Source organism: Candoia aspera, chromosome 4 (assembly GCF_035149785.1).
Source record: "Candoia aspera isolate rCanAsp1 chromosome 4, rCanAsp1.hap2, whole genome shotgun sequence".
Taxonomy (NCBI): Eukaryota; Metazoa; Chordata; class Lepidosauria; order Squamata; family Boidae; genus Candoia; species Candoia aspera.
This window is the reverse complement of record NC_086156.1, coordinates 44,597,568-44,622,687: the sequence shown is the minus strand read 5'-3', so window position 1 is coordinate 44,622,687 and position 25,120 is coordinate 44,597,568. Positions and strand designations below refer to the sequence as shown.

Below are 25,120 nucleotides of genomic sequence, written 5' to 3'. Positions count from 1 at the left end.
TATTGGGGCGTATGTCTTCATGAGATATTGCTCATGAAAGTGCTACCAGATACCTTATGTACTTTGTTGCCAGAAACTAACATGGCTCTTCCTCTCATCTGTATATGGTAAGTAGTACTGATTGAAAATATTATTGTTCTATGTGGTATAAAAGCACTGAAAGGGAGGAATATATATACTCTTTCATCTGAAGAGAAATCTACATAATTTACCTTCCAAAAAATCCCTCAGTGTCCCTCCACTTTGCTCATTCAGTTCTAACAAGATTGCGATCAACTTTGATTCCCATGGATAAAAGTAACACCTCTATTCCTCATTGTAATGGTATATGGGAACGACCCTGGGAGACAGGAGGAAGAGCCACAGACTATGCAATGGTCAGATAAGAGGCAGCTGAGCCCATAGAAGGAATAGGGGCATGGCTTACGTCGCAGGAGGAACCCTCCCTAGTTTCTTGCACTGTAAAGGTGAAGGGTGAGAGATGTACTTTCAGACTTGCAAGAGTTTGATAATGTAAACTTACAATAAAGTTAGGGCTAGTACTTCTGGGTGTGCTCACAAGGCTGACACACATAACATTGACTGAAACCCCACACCTCTGTTTCTACCTCCAATACCTTATCTTGTGCTTGATACCAAAGTGGGGGTGGGCGGATTCTATTTTCATCCCTGGAGTGGTATGGTCAATTTACCCAACTCAATTTAAAATTTAAAAAATGGAAAAGAAGGTATATTCATTTATGAATGAAGAGGAAAAAATAATTTCTGATTCAGCAGTTGACTCCAAAATAAGTGAGACCAATAATCACACCTAAATAGATACTTCCTAGTGCTCTTTGCTATACATATAAGAAAAAAGAAAGAAAGAATACAACAATGTTAAGGGCCATCAGAATTTCATCTCTACAAAAGAGCAGCAGCAATGAACATGGATTACCCTTTGTCCTTGAATTCCTTTGGCACCTTTGTTGCCAGGGCTGCCTGGATCACCAACTTCTCCCTGTAAAGGAAGCAGAAGCAGAGCTTTGCAACCAGGAGCCCAGTGTGAAATGATGCGAGAGCTTCAGATTTAGTGTGTTTGTGTTTTTTCTTTTTCAAAATGAATCTGTAAGGGATACCAGTGCAAATATTTAACCTGCAACCCTAGAGTTGCATGACCCCACTCCCCTCTAAAAAAAACCTTGGATGCAGACAACTGGTCCTTTTTAATGTTACACAGAGGAGAGAACAGAGACTGGAGAAAGTTACCTAGTGCTGTAGTCCCAACCCAAAGTCTAAAAAATCACCACCATCACATTAGCTTTTGTATACCTGTCGTCCAGGGTTTCCAAAGGATCCAGTCAATCCCTACATTAGTAAAATAGACAGTGTTGGTTTTCAAGCTGCTTATTCACAGATTAAGAGAAATCAATAGATATTCTTCTTTTTAATTACTCTTTAATTAAATACATGTGTAGCACCAGCATTCTTTTACTCAAGAGCCACCTTGGAAAGGCAAATCCATAACTGAGTAATAGCTTATATCCTTTCATTGATTCAACAGCTGTCTATCACAAACCATATCTAATATCCCAGACAGGTTTTCCGACAACACATCTGCTTTAAGACTTACTGCAAACCATATATCCGGGAGAAAGGAACAGACAGAATACAATTCTCTACTCAGGATTGCTTATTTGCTGGCATACTAAAGGACTATTCAGCATCTTCCACACAATGTTAACCACTTAAAGGAAAACAGCATTTATTCCTGCCATTGTATCCCTACTTGTCACTCCACCTGTGTCCAGAAAGGCCTGAAAAAAGAAGTTGGTTTTAAATGTGTAGGTCCTCCACATGGTTTAAAACTCTACACAAGCAGGACTCAATACCATGGAGGAGCCCATATGTGAGGTGATGGCTTACCCCTTCAGACTTGTCCCACATGGAACAGAATCAGGGCTTAACCACTGTGTTCCTTCAAGTGAATAAGGTATCATGGAAAATACTGTCCAAATAGGTCTCCAGCTACTAAGATGCAAGATACAAATGTTTCTGTGCAATTCTATACTGTACATGTTAGCATAACAACAGGGTTACAGGGACATTACTCTGACAATGAAGGTACAATAGTGAGGACAGAGCAGATCAGCAAAACAGTTCTGCTATAAGGACCATTAAAAGGCGAACCATGAAAACAGTTAGCTGGTCTTCTTCTGAAGTAATAGTTCAGGTAAAGCCCATAGAGTCTATCCATCTTGTTAAAGCACTCTTTCAGTCTTTCAAGAAGAAGGCATTTCTAATGAAAGAATCTTTATATGTTTCCTGATGTATATTTTGGATGATCGCAGGAATCTACAATGCTGTCTATGATGTAGGAAAGATTGCCTTAGTTTCTTCCAAACACAATTTATCTTCTCTTTCAGTTATAACTACCACAATAACTTAGAATTGTTGATATTTCCTCCCCACCCCACTTTATGGTATGCTAAAATTGTTTGCTTTTGACACAGAAAATCCTGATGTTCAAAATTGTAGTTTATTTTAATAAACGTTGGATAAAATTAGTATTTCAATGTTAATTGGGAATGGAACTGATTTCCTTGACTACTCCAACCAAAATACATAGAATTTTTAACTTAGTCCACAGCTGATGAACTGAATTTTATTGCTTTCTCTTGCCAGTCATGGAGTGGTTTAGATGCATAGACCCGTGCTTTCCATAGCTGATTGCGGCATTTGCAAGCATGGAATGAGACCTGTGTTTGCAACAGATGGAAACAGCCATTTTCTCCATACACAATGAGGTAATGTAATATATTGATTACTTATTATTGAAGAATTAAATCCCTATAACCCACTTGAAATACTATCACTAGGAATGTCTAAGCAAGTCCCATAGAAATAGAAGGGCTCTTAGTAGGAAGACTCCAATTTATTTTTGCTGAGAGTTCCATAAGAAGCATTCTCAAAGAATTACTGTACAGCCTTAGTGGTTGTCGTATCACTGGATTTGATTGATTTATTTTACAATATTTCTATACTGCCCTGATCAATTGATTCTGGGCAATGAAGAAGAAATAGCCTTGCCACAAGGAAGGTTGTCCAGAAAGCCCAAAGCATGATTCTCACCTTTGTGCCTTTTCTTCCTGATAGGCCATAGCCTTTCTTACCATCAAATCCCTATAAAATATGGGGGGGAAAATAAGTGGCTAGTTAATTCTAAGATATTCTGTTATGGTGAAATGATTAACATTAGACAAAATGAGACAATATTTTTAAGCAGCTAATTCTGGGTGATAAGAAAAGATAGGAAGTTAATGTTCCTTTCATTTATTACTCTGTTTATGACTGCCAGACACATTCTGGATTTATTGCCTGGGCTGCCAAAATAGCTTAGCAAACCTAAAATAACATACACTGTATGTTAAACAGGGAGAGAGGGTCCTGCTTCATCTCAAGCAGCCAAATGCACTGGATTAGCACACCATGTGACCTTGGAGCACTGACATTTCAAGAAGGATGTGGGACCAAGAATGTACTGATTATAATAGCAAGATATGTGAGGAATAACTGAGCATATTTTAGATGAAATAATTGAAACTATGAAATAGTACAAAGTCTGAAAACTTCATATTTCTGCCCTTCCCTTAGAATCCTACAGGACAAATTGCTTGTTCCAATACAGGTAGTCCTTGTTTAGTTACTCTCTTGTTTAGCAACCATTCGCAGTTATGACAGTGATGAAAAAGTAACTTTGCAACCAGTCCTCGCATTTACAACCTTTGCAGGTCTGTAAAGCAAAGGAAAGCTGAAGTAAGATCATAAGCAAAATCGTGGTTTCTCTTAGTGACCCCTTCACTTAAAGACCAAGTTGTTGGTCGCAATTGTAGTCACTAAATGAGGACTATATGGATTTAGAAAGTTACAGTGCCATAGTCATGTTATCTTCACTGATTCTTCATAGGTTTTAAGGATAGTGGTAAAGGAGAACAATAGTCTACTTGAAACTTGAATTCTGAAAGTTACATTTATGCACTCATTTGTTTCAATCCTGAACTTTTATACTGTTCAGTTTTCAGTAAGGAAGTATGGTGACAAAATTGAAAGAGTTTAATATAGGTGTCCTGCTATTACCAGAATTGAAACATCCCAACCCCAGTGACCAGGTCTTCATTCTGAATCTTGAGTTTTGCATCAAGTTACAAATCTAGACTCATTGTGAACTTGAGGAATTCAGTCCTTTTAAAAAAGGACTATTTCATAAAATAGTTTAGAGGACAACTACATGTGCTGCTGGGGTGTCCACATATAAGGGGGTTAAAAAAGTCAAGACAGCAGCTGCCGCCATGTGATTAAAGCTCTGCCTTTTTTTATGACCATCACAATGCACTTAAAAAGAGGCAGGGATTCCACTGCATGGTTGCATGCTGCCCTTTTCCTTGACTGAAATAAATTTCCAAACAATGAAAATGAAAATGAAAATGTCATGAAGTTAAAATAAAAGATGAAGGAGGATCAACCAAAACAACCAGCAGAAATAGATAGATTCAGAAGCAGCCAGGTAAAACTCACAGGAAAACCTCTTGCTCCACGTAGCCCCTTTTGCCCTTTTTCTCCAGGATCACCACGTTCACCCTTTTGTGGAATGAAAGAGATATTAGCCATTCAACAGCATAAGCTATAATGATCTTACTGCAGTTTCCTTGCACCCACCAAAGCAAGAAACATGGGTCTGACTGTACCACTTCAGACTCCAGGGAGGGCTTCATGTAATGACATGGCAACACCATGCAAAATATTGTCCTTCTCATGGCAACACCATGCAAAATATTGTCCTTCTCATAGAAAGCTCGATGCCAGGGAGCAGGTTCCTGACCCACTGTTCTGTCTAAGAAGGTACTAGTCATGGTCAATGCTGACAACTCTCTGCACAAAAAGTTTAGGTAGAGCAGACTTATATTAATACCTTCTCCTAGCACTATGGCATAAAAATCTCACACCTGAGGCAGGAGGACATATTCCCATGAGAAATCTGTGGGATTTACCTGAACGGAAGAAAATGCAAAAGACAAGAATATCTATACAAAATGTTCACTTTTTGTGCCAATAAGGTTGGACGTGGAAGTCAACATCATTGGCTTGGATCCACACATCAGCCAGCCATTTTGAAGTTAAAAGATTTGCTGCTGCTTTTTCCAAAAGAAAAGTTCAATGAAGCCACCCAACCAAAGGCTTTCCAGATGAACTGGATCTGAACTCCAGTGATCCTCACCCAATATATGAGAATTGGGGGTGATGGTTAATGTAGTGGAGTATATTGGAGTATGACTTAGAGAGACTAAGGCTGATGTCCTTGCTCAGACAAGGAAGTTTTGATGAGTGACTTTGGGCTACTTCTCCACCTAGCCTAGTACCTCACAAATATATTTGTTATGGGAAAAATTAAAAGAGGGGGTTTTATGTCTTGAACTCCTGGAGGAAATGTGAAATATAAATCAAATAAATAAATAAACACTTGCTGATTAAGTGGGTGTACAGTTAAATAATCAAAGCTGGTTAAGTGAGTCTATGGTAAATATACAATTCCTGAAGCATTTCTTTCTTAAGGAAACAAAGAATTGCCATTTTTTGCTAAGCATGTGAAACTCTACCTTCCTTATATTTATTTAATATGGTTTTTATCCTAACTTTCCACCGTTCTGCCTTTCCACCACCATTTTTGCTATGCTTGTGAAACTCTGCCTTCCTTATATTTGTTTAATATGTTTAATAGGGTTTTATCCCACCTTTCCACTCTAATCATGGGTTATTGGAAGTGAGTCCTGGAAAGTAAGATGTCAAAAATAGTACATTAAAAATATCTCTAAAAAATTAAGAAAAGCGTTAATGGACAAAACCACAGACTCTAGAGAGCAAAAGCAACAGGCCCAAGAACAGCTAAACTAAAATCAAGCCAAAGACTTCTGAAATCCAATCCACCTTTGATGGAATGTGAAAGTGAAGGTCCCCTGTGCAAGCACCGAGTTATGTCTGACCCTTTGGGGGGACGCCACTTTCGCGATGTTTTCTTGGCAGACTATACGGCGTGGTGGTTTGTCATCGCCTTCCCCAGTTGTCACCTTCCCCAGCAAGCTGGGTACTCATTTGACCGACTTTGGAAGGATGGAAGGCTGAGTCGACCTGAGCCGACTACCTGAGAATCCAGCTTCTACTGAGGTTGTGGGGAGAGTTTTGATTGCAATACTGCCGCCTATCACTCTGCACCACACGAGGCTCTTTGATGGGATACAGATTTTAAAAACTACATAGATATCTTGGGGTAAGAAGTTTTACACATATTGAGTGCTGCAAACAAGTAGTTCCTTTCCCATGTCCCCACCAGCTGCATCTCAGATGGGCCAAGCTTAGGCAGAGAAATTCCCACTGCTGTTTTCATTAGACAGGCAAAAGAGTACCCAGAACCCGAATATTTAGGACTTTAAAGAGGAGAATCAACTCTTGCAGATGCATCCAGTAAACAATATACAAGTAGTCCTCGCTTAACAACTGCCCTGTTTAGCGACCATTTAAAGTTACAATGGTGCTGAAAAAGTAACTTTGCATCTGGTCCTCGCATTTACGACTGTTGCAGCATCCCTGTGATCACATGATCGAGATTCGGGCGCTTCACAACTGGCAGACGTTTACAACTATCACAGTGTCCTGCAGTCACATGATTGCCATTTGCAGGCTTCACAAACAGCTTCTGACAAGCAGAGGCAATGGAGAAGCCAGAGTAAAATCGCAAGTTGCGGTCATGTGATGTCTTGATTAATGACCATGTCGCTAAGCAACAGAGTTGCTGGTCCCAATTGTGATTGTTAAGCGAGGACTACCTGTAGTTCAAAAATGGAGAAATATGCCTCAAGACTGGTTCTGGCTGCATATTGCACCAAGTACAAAGGAATGTGAGCAAATTGCTGTGCTGGACAATTGTTTATACTGCATTAATACTAGAAATGATGGCAGCTGCATTGTATTTAAAAAGAAATGCATTCATACCTTGTTCCCAAATCATTGAAAAGTCAGGAATGCTCACCTTGGGACCCAGGTGGCCTACTTTTCCTACAGAGCCGGATTCGCCTTTGATTCCTGGATTACCCTCCAATGAGAAGCATGTATTGAAAGTTAGTTTTTAAAGAAAATGGAATTCCTGACTTTTATTCATGGCACAAAACTAATGGCATTTTTTTTCAACTACACAGCTAATGGACCTTCTGCCTCAGATACTTCTGGCAGCCAGTTAAATAGTTTTTGTGTTTCTTCTGTAATCATATCCAAGTTTAAGCAATGTCTGCTAAATCACTAAGCAGGGAGACACAGACGTTGTGCCTACTCTAAAATAACCTGAAGTCATTTGTTTCTTTTTTAAAATGCCAACCCACGTCTCATGAAACAATCCAGGCCCACAAGTTGTCTTTTGTGGAACTCGCTTATCCAAAGGAATGAAATTCCTGAGAAAAATTGTAATAGAATTGATAAGGCCTGAAGATCTGAGCAGGAAAGGGTGAAGGAATAGTGGCGGTAGTTAGATGTCCTCTTTCATTCATCTCTTCTACTGTTATTTTTATTTTTCTGTAGTTTTTAAATCTTATGTAAAATTTTCTTTTAATAAACATTATATTAAAAAAACAAAACCAAAAAAAACCTTTCTATGTCCCCACACATTTCTAACACAGCAAGTCGTGTATCCAAGAACCTTATCTAGAATGCAAAAGGGGAACACTGGTGTGATATTTGCAGAAAGCAAATAGCAAGAAACTGGGTATATATATATATTATTTTTGCTGTATTCTTACCGATCATGGCCTTTGATTTCTTATGAAAAAGAAAAAGAAAAAGAAAGGGAAGGGAGGGGAGGGGTGGGGAGGTGGAAAAGGGAAAGTTACTTCCCCCCCAGTAATTCATTTTGTTCCTGGAAAAGAGGCTGGAGGAAAAAAACTCTTTCACAGGGTTTAAGGAATCTTTTCTGAAAAGATGATGTTTTACGAATTTGTTTATAGATAAGAGATGGGATATGGGATGAAGACACAAATGTTTGTAACCTTAGAGGGAATGAGGAGTCATTAAATATGTTTATACTTGTGATAAAGGTTGGAAGTCATTTCTTTATATATTTCATTTCTTTATTATATTCTTACTTCTTCTTCTCTCTTTTTTCTTGCACTTTCTACTCCTTCTTTCTATTCTCTTCCCTTTTTTGTTTAGTTTGTATTAGATTTTACTATTATGAGCAAAATTCTTAATAACTATTATATATAATAAAAGTGACTAAAGAATCTTCAAAGAAATGATTCAGTCCACATTTCATCTGAACAAGACCAATGACTCAATGTGTTTCCCTAGTCTGTTGAGTTTCAGATAATCTTGTTTTGTTTAGGATCCTTGGGTATTTCTGTGTATGAGAACGTTGCTTGCAACTGAATCACATCGTGGACTTCACAGTCTGCACTTTACAATTGGAGTCCACCAGACTGCATTATCTAACAGCTGCACTGCATCATAGATTTTTAATTTTGACACCTACAAAAATGTATCGTCTTTGACCGTGGGTTTGGCAACTGCCAAATTTAAAAGTACATTTTAGCAAGCACATGATTTAAGTTTGAAGTTTGCTGAAGCCTCAGTTTTGCAGCTGCAATTCTGTTGCAATTTATGTCAGTTGTGTAAGGCAGCATCGTACAAATTGTATCATTTGTGTCAGTTTATCTCATTTGCAGAATGATATCACTGTGCAGATATGATTTGAGTAATTGTCATCACTGTAATAACATGGGGGGAGGGGGGTAACAGACACCCCCCTTCCCCCAACAGTCCATTAAAACAAGGATTCACCATACAAAAATGACAAACAACCCATTTTAGGCTGTTTAAAATCTCTGTGAAAGGTTGACGCACAAGTGACTATATTCCAGTCAAATCCTACACAGCCACATATATATATTAAGATTAGGCTGAAATTGTTAGTTTGTTTTAGCAAGTTAATTTAATTCATACCAAAAGTAAGGTAATTTCCATTTTACCTGATGGCCAGGTAGGCCTTGTGGCCCTGGGAGTCCAGGTATTCCTCGTAACCCTGAAACACCCTAGTGAGGAAAAAGAGGTGAATCATAAAATACATCCGGACAGAAAAATTAGATTCAGTATTAGTTTAGTGTAAGATGCAGGTAAGATGTTAAATCAGATGCAATCTTGGATATACTGCTTTGATACATAGGAACTATAGGAAAAATGCTTGTCTATATGCGGTGGTGCTGCGGGTTAAACCGCTGAGCTGCCGAGCTTGCTGATCGGAAGGTCGGCGGTTCGAATCCGCATGACCGGGTGAGCTCCCGTTGCTAGTCCCAGCTCCTGCCAACCTAGCAGTTCGAAAACATGCAAATGTGACTAGATTAATAGATACCACTTTGGTGGGCAGGTAACGGCATTCCACTTAGTCATGCCAGCCACATGACCACGGAAGTGTCTACGGACAAACACCGGCTCTTCAGCTTTGAAATGGAGATGAGCACCGCCCCCTAGAGTCGGACACGACTGGACTTAATGTCAAGGGAAACCTTTACCTTTACCTATATTTTTTTCAGGCCTGCAGAAAGCTAATTAGATGAGCCCTCACTGCAATATGCTGTGCAGAACTCAATTTGGGCAAACTACCACAAGCCACTCTAGACACTGGACATGTTATACATTTATACTTATTCCATGCTACATTGACTATTGCTGCACCATATAACTTTAATATTACCTTTTGGCCTTGTAGCCCTGCTTCCCCAGGATAACCTTGGTCCCCTTCATTTCCTGGTTCACCCTGTCAAATAAAAGATGAAGCAGTAAAAGAAATGTGTATTGTAAACACTTATACATCCACTGATATTATTGTATTCTTGCCAAGTACTGAATAGTTACTTTAATCCATGTCAGTCACAATGCGGAGGAGGAGGAAGAGGAGGAACCACACAAGTATGGATGTTTAAGCCACTTACTTGCCTATATTGCATCTTTCTTCAATCTGATACCTTCCAAAACCACTGGATTACAAATGCTATGATTGCCACTCAACAGTAACCACCATGGCTGGGAATTATGAGAACTGAAGTACAATATTTCTGGATGGTACCAGGTTGCAAAAGTCTGATGTAAGGAGTTTAATAGAGTGCAGGGTGCACTCACTCATTAGCAATTTAGAAACATATCAGAGTCGTGAGGTTCTGTTTTTGCAGTGAACATTCTTTGCAAAATTGAAAACCAAAAAAAGTCGCATTTTGCCATCACTCACTCATATATACACACTTGGTTTTCAGAGGCTACCTTCAGTTTCAGAGACTCTCAGTGGACATTACTGCCACGCTCTATTGCTGAGAAAGGTATAAGTCCTCCTTCCTCTGGTTTACTCAAGACTACTGCCAATGCAGACTTGAACCTGAAATTTCTGATCTTCTGTTTCAGCATTTACAGAAAAAAAGGGGAGAAAAAAACAAAAAGAAGAGGAAGGAAGGAAGGAAGGAAGGAAGGAAGGAAGGAAGGAAGGAAGGAAGGGAGGGAGGGAGGGAGGGAGGGAGGGAGGGAGGGAGGGAGGGAGGGAGGGAGGGAGGAAAGGGCTTTCAGATGCTGATTCCTACAATTTAAATAGAAGTCAGGACACGAAGTCAATCTGGCTTCTAATCTTGGCCATCCCACTTCTACTATCTAAAGCCTAAGTCCCCAGTGTGATGCCTGTAGAATTCTTATGTGCCCAGTAATAGCTTCCCTGGTGCATATCAGGTTCCAGCCCCTTAATGGTTTATTTTTTTAAAAAAAATAAATTAAAAGAAGAAGAAACTCAAGTACTGTAGGGCAAAACACTAGCTTCAAGCTTTATCTGTCTTTCCAGCAATACCTCTGAATCCTACATAGATCCCAAAAGCATTCTCAGAAAATAAAAACAATGTGTTGATACAGCTCACTACTTTTTGGGAAAATAATTCCACTTCCTAACCAAAAAAAAACAACAACCCAAAACCAAGTAAACTGAGATGGTAGAGAAGATTCAGGGAAGCTACAGGAGGTGATGGGTCCTGTGATTTGCCATACCATGGCAGCCATTTTGTGAATGTTCATAATACTGGCTCAAAATCTCAAATATTGCCTACCAGATCAAAAAGATAGCCGAGCCTAGGTCTATTGTATATATCATTCTAATACTTGCTGTCACAGTTCATTGCTTCACACAGATTGGGTGCCAGGTTTGGTGGGTCGTGGTGCGCTCACCTAGCAGCAACAGTTGCAGGCAATGTCTATAGCAGGGTTCCCCAAACTGTGAGGTGCAGAGACAGACACCAGGGGAAGTGTGAAGAACCTTTTAGTTACATTGTTACAATAAATCCATCTTTCCCAAAGTTTCATCGTTTTGTTTTCATCCTTCATTTGTGCTCATTTTGGTGTCTGGATTTTTAGGGGAGGTGTGTATGTTAAAATTACACTAAAGGGAGGTGTGATGGCAAAAAGTTTAGGATCCCTGGTCCATAGCATTACTCTAATGAGCATTAGACCTCACGGAGCTACAATTGTCATTTGCCACAATACCTCCTTGTAATGTCTCTCCTAGAAATTGTGGGAAGTTTGTAGGGAAGTGTCTAGAGTAGTAAATTCACAGCAGATATTTATACAATGAAACTGCCACATGTTGAGCTGAGTCTGACGTAATCAAAGATGGATTTTCCATTTTTACAATTGCGCCTTTCCTTTCATCATAAGTGAGCAATATACATATGAAGGAGAGTCATTGGGATTAGCATTCATTTCTTGATTTAATTTTTACTTTCTTGACATGGAAATGGTAAAAAAAATGAAAATCAGACCTACAATTTTCACAGTTTTACCTCACCTGGAAGGCACCAGTCAGAGGGAAGCCGCCTTCGGTAATTCACTTGAAATTTTAGAATAAGGCAATGTGAGGAATTTTAAGAAGTAACCTAAGTTTAGCCAACTCAGGCAATGATTAATGAAGGAAGAGTTTAGAAATAAATAAAAGGAAACTTCAGCTTGCAAATGATAAACTTTCGATGGAAGGATAATTTTCCAGTAATGTTCTAAATGTTCTGCTGAAGTGAAGGAATAGAAATAATTTAGAAAAATGTCAAAGCCTGCAGGGCCCTCTAGGGTTCTGTAAGAATACTGCCAGTTGGATTGCAAGGCAGACAGAAAGGAAATTATATTGAAGTCAGTCCAGACCAAAAGGCAAGAAATATGCCAAGATCCCTACTATGGCAGGAAGTATTTGGATTTTGAGGGCAAGCTCCCTTTATCCAACTATGAAAAAGAAGGCAATCTTCCTCTTTGGCTGCTGCCCTCAGAAACTGGTATATAGCAACACACTGTACTGTTCCTGAAGAACTAACTCTCCTCTACTGCTATTTTTAAATTAGGTTTCCACCTTCCTTCAAGAAACCTGAGGTAGTTCATAAGACGTTTGCCATTAATTATAAGACTGAAAAGTGGTAACTGGTTTAATCAGTTGGGGCCTGCATCTTTGAACTCCCAATCTATTCTAACCGCTATTCCACACTGCTTCTCAAGTTCTAACACACCTGCTGTACTGCCTTGTACCAGAGGTAGACAAATTCAGGCCCCCAGAGTCACATGCCCTGGATACAGCCTTTAGGGCATAGCTTACTCTACACAGTGACAGCTCTCTTGAATTCTGTTACTGAGCCCTTCTCAAACTCTATTAACTATTCTCAGTTAAGTAATTACTAGTTCTGGTTAGAGTACCGTACTGAAATATATTTACTTGAAAGGGGTCATGCTTCGTGTCCCTAGTCCTTAGCTTCCTCCTGTTCTATCAGAGTTCTAGCAAAACTGAGCACAACTGTGCGTGCATAGTTTCTGTACCAGCAAAGATCCTGCTTTTTGCTTGCTCTCGATCAGAATTTGCATACATAAAGAGTTCTGCTCTGGCATTCATTGAATGGGGCAGGGCAGGGACAATGTGCGATCACACTCTCCATTTTTATACATATGCCTGCCTAGTTCCATCTCTGAAATACAAGGAGTCTTGTGTGGGGTTTCCATTAAAATACAAAAGCCACCAATGTACAGCTGTATGCTTGCAGAATTTAAATGGTGTCAGGGGTACTGCCTCGCAGATAGCTGGGTATGAGACCCTACTGATGAGACTGGGCCTCAAGGATCAGTTGGGAGCCATGCTACTGTACCAGCCTCCCTGCCTGCTCTGCTCAATTGCTGTATCTGGGCTGCAATGGAGCTTCCCAGACTTATGGTCCTGGGGACTTCAATCTGCCATCTGTGGAGGCAGATTTGGAGGCAGCACAGGAGTTCATGGCCACCATGACAACCAGGGGCCTGATGCAACTTATTGCAGGCCCAACTCACAGGGGAGGTCACACATTAGACCTGTCTTTTGTTTCAGGGCAATGATGTTATGATCTGAGTTGGGGCATCACTATCTGGACAGATCACTACTTGGTAACCCTGGAGTTTACTGTAGCACCCTCCTCCACAGGAAGGCAAGTCCTTTTCAATCAGCTCGCCCCATGCTCACCCCAGTGGACCTACTGAGTTTCAGAGGGAGCTTTCCTGTGGCTTTGTTACATGGTTGGATCAATGGAGCATCTGCAGGGTCACTGTGAAGACTATTCTTGACACCTGGTGGATAAAATTACTTGGATTTGCTCTCAGTTGGATTCTAGCAACTAAGGCACAGTATTGTGATGTTATCTGGGATGGGTTTGAGCCTGTTAGTCCCAAGGAAGTGGACACAGTCCTTGGAGCTGTGGATGCAGCTACTTGTATTTTAAATCCGTATCCCTCCTGGTTGGTTAAGGCCTCCAGTGGGAGGGCATGTGGTGATACAGAATAAAGATATGGAATAAACTCAAGGAAGGAGTTTTCTAATGGCAGGAGAATAACTTGTTACTGCTCTGGCCCAACAGAGACATGAAAATGAAGCAAGGGTTAAACTTAGTGATCAAATAATTGTACCCTTATTAAAAAGAATGGACAAACTAAGATCTGGACAGGATTGTACATCATGATTTTTAAGTTTAATTATTAGCAGTTCAATATTTGATCATTTTCACTGCTAGAGAAAGCTAACAGCCTTTCCAAGAACAATTAGAAATATCATTAATTTCATGAAAGTCAGTTTTCTTTTAAATTATTAGTTCCCCATATCAAGAATGATTCAGCACTGGAATCAGCCTGTAAAAGAATCCATTGCTATTCATGAACTCAATGTGAATTCCCAAGACCCATTTTTAAATGAGAGAAAGGGAAAAAAATCAGACTCAGTTCTCAGTAATGAAGTAGTATGTAAATGCAATGGTTACTCACCTTTAAGCCAGGAGGACCTCTTTGCCCACTGAGACCCTAAAAGAAGAGTGGGGGAAAGCAGCTATAGCATCTCATACTGAAGCAAGTCATGAAAGTACAGGACCACAGACTTTAAGCCGGTATTTTTCAAACTTGGCAACTTTAAGATGCGTGGACTTCAACTCCCAAAATTCCCCAGCCAGCATGCAGAGATCAGCCAGCTGGGGAATTCTGGGAGCTGAAGTCCATGCATCTTAAAGTTGCCAAGCTTGAAAAACACTTTTAAGCCTATGTGAAATGTTCATCTTACATTGGCCGCTTAGGCCTTGAAGATACTTCAGCAGCAGCTCCAGATTCATCAATAGGACATTCACTGCCATCACTTTCTTAGAAACACCTGTATTGATCAACCCTATATATTCTACAAGCCTCATCAAAGAATCAAAATATACCAGCAATTTTTGCATATCTGGGTGTCGATTGCTGGCGAGGAGGTGTACCAGTCTTTTGGCTTTTCTAATCTCACAACACATGGACAGACTGAACCATAGCTTCAGCTGGGAAACTGTGAGCATCCTAAACCAAGCCAAATCCAAAAACACCAGAGAATTCGTGGAAGCCTGGCACTCAGACAAAGCAGCCATCAACAAACACATAGAAGTAAACAACATTTACATACCATTCAAAAGAGACAATAGAAAAGCCAAAAGACCGGTACACCTCCTCGCCAGCAATCGACACCCAGATATGCAAAAGCCAACACTAGGATTAACAGCAGATGAACCATCAAACACACAATACACCCTAATCAAGGAACTATCAACTCAGGCAATCAACCAAACAGCAAACAACAGCCCAATCAAAGAACTCCCAAGGAGAGAACAACACCCCCAGCAACACAAGCAGGGCAAGCCACTATATATAAACAGAGAGCAAGGTCCTCTCCCTGTTCGCACTGAAGATGTTGCCTAGTCTGGCAATGAAAGGTCTGCATGAAAACAACAAGGCTCAGAGAGCACCAAGGACTCCACAGTTCAACCCTGAGCTATAAATATTAACTTCCATTGGCATTAGGTTATGTTACAGCAGTATTTCATTGCCCTGTCTTTCCAAATGTTGTGGGACTACAGTACCCACCATTGACCATACTGCTGCAGCTCAAGAGAATGGTTGACCAATGCCATCTAATGACCCAAAGTTGAGTAATTAATCAGGAGCATCTGGTGTGGGGGAGGCATGTGCGATGCACATAAAAAAGGGGCAGGTCTTTGCTCATGCCATCTTGATTTTTTTTTGACATCTCCTATAGACACCCCTGTGATTATAGGCACCCCTTCTTTTTTACAGTAACCAATGATGCACCTGTCTTACGCCAAAGCATCTTAAAGCAGAAGGAGAAAAAAAATGGGGTCATACCAATCCCAAGGGAAAAAAGACAAGACTGGTACAGAAAAGGATTTTAAAAAGCCTTAAGAGGCTTTTCCCTATGTACCTAGGGCTGTGGTTTCCACGCTGTGTGCCATGTCACTCAAGGACACTGCAGCAAACTCACAGGAATGCTGAAGGATAACACAGCAATTCTTGACATCCATCAGATACTATGTGAACTAGGAGCCTAGGGGCACCGTGAAAAAATTACTGAGACCCTAAGGGCACCATATCCTAATTTTAGGATATTTTAAGGAGAGATTACATTTGAGAAAGGGAAGGGATTGTTCCTCTAACCATAGCTATAGTGTTTGCTACAAGCATTCTCTGCATATAAGTACTCTTACATTTGCCCCCTTCTCGCCTTCTTCTCCTGGTTCTCCATCAGCTCCTGATTCTCCCTACAAAAGACAGCAAGATTATTTAAATGATATTTGCCTCTTTTCTAGGCTCTGCCATCTATGTGTGATGAATTCTGACCCACGATTCAAGCAAATGTTCACAATATGGCATGACTTTCTAAGCCGCCTCATTGCAATTGTGAGTATATGTGTGTGTGTGTTGCATGCACATGTTTGCTGTGTGAATGTGTCGTGTGCATGTATAAACCTGATTCAATCTGGAAAAGTCGAATAAATGCACATTCGGTTAGCACTGCCAATGGCATCTTAATTCAATTTGGCTTCAGCTGACTCTGGAGACCTGCCAAAATCCACAGGGAACAATGGAATATTTTGTGCCTCCAATAATTGGACCTGAGATGAGACAGAGCCACTAGCCACAGTGACTGGCTCTCCCTTTTTATTTTTGACACATCTGATACATTTGACTCTCAAAATGAATATTGATCAGCATTAGTAAATGAATAAATAATCTGCTGATTCAGATTCATAAGAGAACAAGATGCAGACTGGCCAAAATATGCAACATTTTATTTAGAAATAGCTTGGTATGCCCTCAATGATTTCTAGATGCTTGGATACCTGCTGCCCCACGTTTCCTCTTTTACCCGGAGGACCAAGGTCATTGTTGTCAGATCCAGGAAACCCCTGAAAAGAACAAACAAGTTCTTAAGCAGTTTCACAGATTACTGTTTTTCCTGCAGCTGAAAAAAAAATGGGTCAGTGTAATAGAATCTACATTCATCTTAATATAAAGTTAGGCCTTCAGTCAAAAGCAACAGAATAGTTTCCTTGAAGCAGTAGAGGAAATCACTGTGGTAGGCAAGGAAGCCAAGCATACAATCTAAGTAGGTAGATTCATGACTGAAGGTATAAATACCTTTATACAAAATAATGTCTATCCCTTTATCTTTTAAAAAAATACAGCAACATTCTGAATTATCAGACCAGTAATTTCCTATACTTCCAACAACGGACTGGGGGACATTCTCTCTCTCATAGTATACTCTTGCCAAATTATGTATGTATGTACAGGAAGGGTAGAAGTTTCTTGAATCAGCATGCCATTTCAGTGAAATGGACTATCAGGAATAGTAACCTCACACAGCGAGCTGTAAATCCTCTGGCATGAGATGCATTAGATCCTCCTGAACAGGAGGTCTATACAGGGTGCTCTTCCAAGCTTGGATCTTGGTTGAGCCACAAGGTCTTCCTGGCTTTGATGCATTCCTATGTATAGTTTGGCATTGTCCTTTGGGTTGCAACAGTGCGATACTGTTTTCATCGGTATGCCCGTCCCCCTTGCAGTATGTGGCTGGCCCCTTGGTTCTAACCAACCACTGGCTTCTGGTTCAAGCCACCTCAAATAGCATTCATTCTGTCCAGAGCAAGCCTTGACAGTCTAGATATATTTCTGGAACATTCTTGGGACTATACAGAAAGCCACTGATCATTGGTGGGTTTAGGTTTCCATAACATTTACAACTACAAACTTACATCTATAGATGCAAACTAATTATATAATTTAAACTGTGAATAGATGATTTGTGCTTCTGAGGTTCAGGCTGTTAAACAACTGAAAACTGTTGCTGGGGAGCTTCAAGCAAGGCCTTCGGTTTTCCTTATTTTTATTTATTGTTATGTGTTATATGGTTCTTTAGCATTAAATTAGCTTAGGACTAAACAATCTGAAACACTTCCCAATCCAGGACTGTCCAGTGTAAATTAGAACAGATAGCTACCTAGATGAGCAATCTGCCACAAAGTTATAAGGGCTTCTTCAGTGCTACTTGCAGTTTTTCAACTATGATCGGTTCCAACTCACACAAACTTCCAAAGAAACAAAAGGGCTTCTAAAGGGCTTTATACCACCAATGTCAATTGCATGAAGCAGTTACAAAGGTTTTCCTGTAAGCATGGAACAGAACAAAACAGCAGGACTGTGCCAAACTCTGTACTGTACTGATAACTGGGGCCATTTGTCTTTCTGAGAATAGCATTCAGTTATGCAACTTGACTTATTAAAAGAAAAGGAAAGAAAGAAAGAAAAAAAGGTTTTGGCATTATAACTTTACCAGGTCTCAACTTCAGCCATTATACCAAATATTTGAAACACTGCCACTTTAGGGCACAATTTGAAGTAATCCTTTATTTGTTGCTGGATTATTATTTTCACCACTCCAAACCATCTTGCCAGCTGGGGTTAAGAAGAGGAAGTCCAACAACCTATTGTGTCACTTAAGTTGGTTTCCTTGTGATCTAAGGTAGCTTTTCAGCCTTTTGCAAGCCTTTTCCATACCTGTTGGCTCCTGTGTGATTAAGAGCATTGAAGACTGGAAGTACATGGGGAACTTAAATTAATAGGAAAGGCCCTCCAGTGAAACACTAGATCAAATGGAAGCCATCAGAGCTGTGCTAGAGATCAGGGCCCAAAGCCTTGTTCTACTTGTGTTGAATCTAATGCAGGCATAGCCAACCTACAGCCCCCAAGACTGCAGGAGGCCTTGAACCCATTCTGGTAAACTCTAGGAGAAAACCATTTTTTGTGAATGGATGTGCCTTCAAGTCAGTGTTGACTCCAGGTGACTGCCTGGACTAGCCACTGCAGTTTTCTTGGCAAGATTTCAGAAGTGGTTTGCCATTGCCTGCTTCCTAGGGATGAGGGAGAGTGACTGGCCCAAGGTCACCCAGCTGGCTCTGTGCCCAAGGCAGGACTAGAACTCATGGTCTCCCAGTTTCTAGCCCGGTGCCTTAACCACTACACCAAATTGGCTCTCTTGAAAACCAACTCCCTACCACCACCAAAAAAAAAAAAACCTAGAAAGCTCCACCCCATCCCTCTAAATAAGAGAACTCCATTCCTTCCAGTCCTTGTCCTCCTGACCACTGCAGTCCTTGGCCCCATTTAGAAAAAAAAGTGCAGTGCCCAAAAGGTTATCCATCCCTGTTCCAAAAAATACTACTTTATCTGCCTGCACAGATCTTTGCGGGGATTCTGGGAACCAAGAGAAATGGCCCCATTGCTCTCATATGCTTGCTCTGGGACCTCCTCTGCAGCCTTCTTTTTGAGTCAGCTGCTGGAAGAGGCCTCCATGCATGTGCAGCAATGTAGAGGTGCCTCTTCTAGCTGCTGCAAGAGAAGGCTACAAACAGGCCACAGCACAACTCCAGAAAGGAAGAAATCTCCTGAAGTCGAAGAAAGCTAGTCAGATCACAGATATCTGTGTAATTACCTCGGCAACAGTAAGGAAGTGGTTTGCCGTGGCTGCGTCAGGATTTTTTCCCCAACTTCCCAGCCAAGCCTATAGTCCTAGTATTCCCTGGTGCTCTCCCATCCAAGTACTAATGAGGCCCAGTAGAGCTTAGCTTCCTAGCCTAGACATGGTTGGCCACATGCTGTTACCTACTGAGGCACAGGCCTATTACTGTATTTCTTTATTATATGTATACCTGCCTTTTCCCTCTGAGGAAAAGCGGCTAACAATTGATTTAAGAAATGCAACACATAATTCTAAAATCGGTATTTCTGACTATTGTTATTCTGTTTGTTTTAAAAGTAAAGCAATAGCCACTATTACTTACACTGTCTCCTCTTACTCCAGGTTGTCCATGTTCACCTGGTTCTCCTCTAGGGCCTTCTCTACCCTTTCACCACAAAGAGAAGAGAAGAGAAGAGTTCACTTAGAGTACATTACCTCACATTTTCTAGTACCACTCATTACATTCTCAGATATCAGCCCAGAGTTAGTGTTTGGTGCTCCCCATCCAGTAGTTAGTTCACAACAGTAATGTGGAAAGGAAGGAGGTTAAAGTCACTAATCTGGGTTACAGCATTTGTGTTTGATGCCCCTGGAGACAGATCAGTTGGCACTATTCAATCCCTTTGTGTAAATAATGCATTTATTTATCATATAATCATTAAGTCACAGGAGTTTCCAAAGAGTCAGAATTTTGCTTAGAATGCTATACAGCAGTTTTCCCCTCTTCCAGATGTGCTGTCACTATATATCTGAGAATCCCCAACAAGGAATTCTAGGAGTTGTAGTCCCAGCACATCTGGACAGTGCCAAATTGGGGAAAGCTGCAAAAGGTTACAATGCCTCCTACCCATAATGCATTCAAGCATGGAATTCAGTTTACCCTTCGTCCTGAATGACCCTTTTGTCCATGTGATCCAGGGAATCCTTGTTCTCCCTAGAGCCCCAAAAGAAAAAGGAAGTCAACAACCTTGTGAAACACGTTTCTTAAAGGATCTGGATTAGAGTGGGTCTCCAATCTTTCAGAAGACATCTGGAAAGCTTTTTTGAGACTTGTTCTTTCTTTCAGTAGCTTTTACAAGGCATTCATAAGATTGTAATATTGTAAACAGATGGCTGGTTTCTTAGTGCTACTGCAGCTGTTTTGTGACTTAATTCAATTCTATGTTCATTCAAAAACTATATGCATCTTTAGTCCATCTCAGAAAGTGCACTCTACATAAAGTATTTAGACTCATCAAAATGTCTGGTTTAAAGCATACCTCCTGTCCATCAATTCCATCAAGCCCAACATCACCAGTTTCACCCTGTTGGAGAAAATTTAAGCTATACTTATTATGAAATTCCTTGCTATTTTTGCAGCATCAGATTAGAAGCCTTCCATGCATGATACATTCCTTTTTCTTCCTTCCTCTATATAGCTTATGTACTCTCCAAGGCATGATCAGCCAGCACTGGCATATACATATTAGATACAACCAACTATTTCTGATACAGTTCTGCTAATAATAATAATAATAATAATAATAATAATAATAATAATAATATACTGATAAAGAAAAGAGGAGAAGTAGGAAGAGAAGTAATAGTCCTACTCAAATTAAGCCACTTCTACCTAAGCACTTTGTGCCACTCTGAACTCAGGTCCAGACCTTCATGATTTCATGATTTCACCATATATTTGAAAGTTTTGCTCTCACATTCCCTCCTAGACAAAGTTTTCAAGGGTAATGTGGCTTGGTGTCTCTGTAGTTCCCCTTCATATGAACCATTTCCTATGACAGACAATATGAAGTAAGGACATGAAAGGGGAAGGGGTGTTAATTCTTTTTTCCCCCTTTTTTCATGGAATAAGAGAGAAAGACATTCTGTTTCTCATTACTTGAAATGATTGGAGTTGGGATCTTGATTTTTTTTTTTTTGGTTCCTTGTTCTGAGCATTGCAAGGTCAGCAGAAGTGAAGAGGATGACAAATCATCTTTAGACTGATTTTGAAAGATGGTGAGATAGAAATAGTGGAACTAAATCTTTCAGCCACATCCTGTGAAGAAAGTAGTTTGTTTCTCTGTTTTAAACAGTTGCCTACCTCTTTCGCTCTATATCCTCTTGCTCCCTGAAATGTAAAAGAAACTGGGTGTTATGTTAGAAGAAATTCAGAAGTCCTGAAACAGAATATAGACTATTTTTCTGAACTAAAAATACTAGAAAACTAGAAATGCAAGTCAACATTCAGGTAGTGATTAGCAGATTTCTTTCTAACCCCCAGAACAGTGTTTCTCAACCTTGGCCACTTTAAGATGTGTAGACTTCAACTCCCAGAATTCCCCAGCCAGCCATGGTGGCTGGGAAATTCTGGGAGTGGAAGTCCACACATCTTAAGGTGGCCAAGGTTAAGAAACACTGCCCTTAGGTGATACCTCAAATGCCCATTCCTAGCAGTTGCTCACCTCACAACAGGAACTTGGCAGCCTCTTTCCCATTTTTAACTGTTCCCTGTAAATTATCCCCTATAACCAATTGTGGATTTTCTGCCATTTGCTACGAATATGGAAATAGAGGAAGATGCTGTAGAAAGTAAACAAACAGGCTGGAGATGAAACTAATTAAAGCAAGCTGTTAAAATAGAGACAGGAAAAAGAAAAAGGCCTTGCTGTCACTTTAAGAGAGACAAGGATGGCCACTTTAGGCCCGCTTTCCCCTTGTCAAATCCTATGTGTGGCTGCAATGGAAAACCTTCTCTATCCATGGAGGCTGTCTATACAAAGGAAGATCTGAAAAAACGGCATCCTCAATCTTCACTGTCTCCATGGATAGAGAGGCCCTCCATTGCAAACACTCATCTTCAACACACCCATTGAAGAAAGAAGATAGGACATCTGCTGAACAGAATTAAATACCGTAAATAAACTTACTGAAATGCTTCCTGGAAATACAGTAAGAGACTCTGAACTCACTAGAGTTAGACTTACTAAAGAGTAAGCTTGCTTAGACATCCTTCTGCTTGGAATCAAAGACAATAAGAGCTCTTCCCAAGGTTCCACCCCAGCTTATAAGGAGCAGCTGACATAGCAGCAGCCTATACATACTTAACCAGGAATATGAATTACTGGCTTCGGTGAGGCTTCCTACAGATTAAGCCTGCATAGGGTTATGTTTGCAGCACCCAGATTTCCAGTCTCTTTTTCTCTGCAGGAACCCATGTGTACAGCTGTACATTTGTGGTCATGCAAGAAAGTAATCTCTATGTAAAATAATGAATTGTGATGCGTAAGCAGGATGGAGGATCACTTAATTTTATAAATGGGATGTCTTCTTTTACATGCAATTAATTTTAATCAGCAATCACTTAATGCAATTAACAGAAGCTTAACTTATTTTCTCCCTGCCCCTTGTTCCGAGTGTGGCCACTTAGCATATGCGACTTACACATGCATACATGCACACACCTATACAAGAGTGTCATATATCGAACACATTTATTGGGTGAAAAAATCTCCAGCTCTGGTTTTGGTAGGAGCCAGCAACCCTAGCTGGCAAATTAGAGAAGTTGAGCCATGTGCAAGCTTTGTATCCTGTTATATTCTTGTTGCTGCTGCTGCTGCTGCTGTTGCTGTTTAATCTTCCTTTTTTGAGAAGAGATCATCTTTAAATCAGGGGCATCTTCCTTTTGGTAAATACAGATATGATTTACTGGATAAAAATGCACACATTCCAGCATGGGTGTCCTTAGGATGTGGTCAAAAAGTTCAGAAGGCAGCCACAACAATGCACTTGTAGTTCCACTTGTTTTTTATGCACATCACATATAAAAACAGGCAGAGCTTCAATCACATCATTGGGGCCACCTTCTGGATTTTTTTTATGATGCCCTGCAGACACCCCTGCATTCTGGTTTCTTTAAGTGGGAAAGGACTATGCAATCATTTTGCAAGAAGAAGCAAGCATACATTGGAACCACACCAAGATGGTGAGAGACGAAATAATATGTAGTACAATGTGACAAGAGCACCTAAGCTTCTGGGTGATCCCTTTGGAAAAGGACTTGCCTTGGGACCTCTAGCACCAGAGCATCCAGCTTCTCCTCGTGTTCCGTTAGAGCCCATCAGCCCACGGCTTCCCTAAGGAAAGAAAGAGAAAACTTGGAAAACTTGTCTGTTGAATATGACCAGTGCCTTAGATACGTTTGCCTTTTCTTTGAAGGATGTCTTTAATTTCTCTAATTAGAGTGGTTGAAATCTGCTGGATTGTCTCCTGGCTATATGCTATGAAATGCAGACCAACCTTCACTGAATCAGGAGCTGTCAAACCTAACAATGATAACTAAGTAATCTCTTTGATTGGTATAACTAAGTAATGTAAGATTAACTCATGAGACTGGCAAACATTTCCAAACACTAATTATCTAATGCTATGGCTATATTTAGATTGTGAACTTATTCTTCAAATGTGAGCTTACTGCACATGCTTGTTAAAATGCACATATAGACTCTCATACAGGAGTATGAACACACATCCTCATAAATGCTGAAATGAAGCAATCTTTTTCAGAGGTATGGTTCACACACAGCAGATTGTTAACATTCCAGTCCTCTTCTCTATCACCTTACTTTTATATTATTTGCTCCGTATAATCAGCTTTCTTTGACCAGGTCATAAACAGCCCACATTGATATATTGGATAAGCTTTGTTGTACACCCACAAACCCTCTTCCATATGATTGACACCATTCTGTCTTCATAAGGGGCAATCACAGAACTGTCTGACTGTCAGTTTGTCTGTCTGTCTATCTACCATCTATGTCATGAGTACTGATGGCGAGCAAGAAGGGGCCTCTATCCAGGGGGGAAAACGCATGAGTAGTACTGAGGAATTAAGCAGCCATTCAAAAAGACACAGATCAGACCCACCTTAACTTTTGGGGTTTATCTGTCTGGGTTTTTCCCACGCTTCTTCAGTTTGTTAGGATTCTGTCTTATGTAGCAGTAATAAACACTAGAGACCTACTCCTCGTCTCAGTGTGATTTCTGACTCTATCGGACAATCTATCTCTCTATCTATCTATCTATCAAAAGCATTTAGAATGTTATAAAAAGGACAGTTGCAGATTTCCAGGGATAGTTGTGTTGGAAGTCCTGGCAAATCCAGCATGCCTCATTAGCATGTGAATTAGCATGTAAATTGAGTTATCCCACAGTGCAACTCTGAGAAAGCTGTTTGTTGCCACTCCCACTTCCTCTCCTCTCTCTTTCCCCTTCTTCCACCCAGGGAGAAGCAAGCATGCTGCTCTGCTCTCCATTCATCAGGGCCAGGTGCTCGGGCCTTGATGAAGGATTCTGCCCCTTTCTTTCACACAGTTCTTGGCAGCTGTAGGGTTGAGAGTTTAGGACAAACTAAGTATTTAGAAAGAAAAGAAGAACAAAGGAAGTTGCAGGTAGCCTTATCTTAGGTGACCACAATGTATTCTTTCAATAGCTCTGCTTGGTGTGTTACTTACAATTCCTCCTTCTTCACCAGGGTGGCCTGGATAACCATCAAAGCCTGTCTTTCCCTGAAAGATAACAAGAAGGAGGAAGTCAAATTTAATTCAATTATGTTGCTTCTTATTGGTGGCAGAGCTCTTTCTTCCGCACTTCAGCCAATACTGTATTTGCTGAAACAACACAATGGCTCACTGTCAGTAAACTATTATACCTAAATTGTAT

At 40.4% G+C, this 25,120-nt stretch overlaps 1 protein-coding gene across 1 annotated transcript in view; it reads right to left on the bottom strand.

Annotated features, from left to right (window-relative positions):
* LOC134497938 (collagen alpha-6(VI) chain-like) overlaps positions 1 to 25,120 on the bottom strand; it is a 71,293-nt gene that overhangs the window by 15,227 nt on the left and 30,946 nt on the right. The window contains exons 14-29 of the mRNA XM_063303972.1: positions 24,913 to 24,966; positions 23,460 to 23,535; positions 21,504 to 21,526; positions 20,680 to 20,724; positions 20,301 to 20,354; positions 19,743 to 19,805; positions 16,743 to 16,808; positions 16,107 to 16,160; positions 14,353 to 14,388; positions 9,767 to 9,829; positions 9,045 to 9,107; positions 7,061 to 7,123; positions 4,555 to 4,617; positions 3,112 to 3,162; positions 1,312 to 1,347; positions 938 to 1,000 (exon numbers count right to left, since the gene is read on the bottom strand). Of these exons, the coding sequence (XP_063160042.1) occupies positions 938 to 1,000; positions 1,312 to 1,347; positions 3,112 to 3,162; positions 4,555 to 4,617; positions 7,061 to 7,123; positions 9,045 to 9,107; positions 9,767 to 9,829; positions 14,353 to 14,388; positions 16,107 to 16,160; positions 16,743 to 16,808; positions 19,743 to 19,805; positions 20,301 to 20,354; positions 20,680 to 20,724; positions 21,504 to 21,526; positions 23,460 to 23,535; positions 24,913 to 24,966 (873 nt within the window). The remainder of the gene's footprint in view (positions 1 to 937; positions 1,001 to 1,311; positions 1,348 to 3,111; positions 3,163 to 4,554; positions 4,618 to 7,060; positions 7,124 to 9,044; positions 9,108 to 9,766; positions 9,830 to 14,352; positions 14,389 to 16,106; positions 16,161 to 16,742; positions 16,809 to 19,742; positions 19,806 to 20,300; positions 20,355 to 20,679; positions 20,725 to 21,503; positions 21,527 to 23,459; positions 23,536 to 24,912; positions 24,967 to 25,120) is intronic.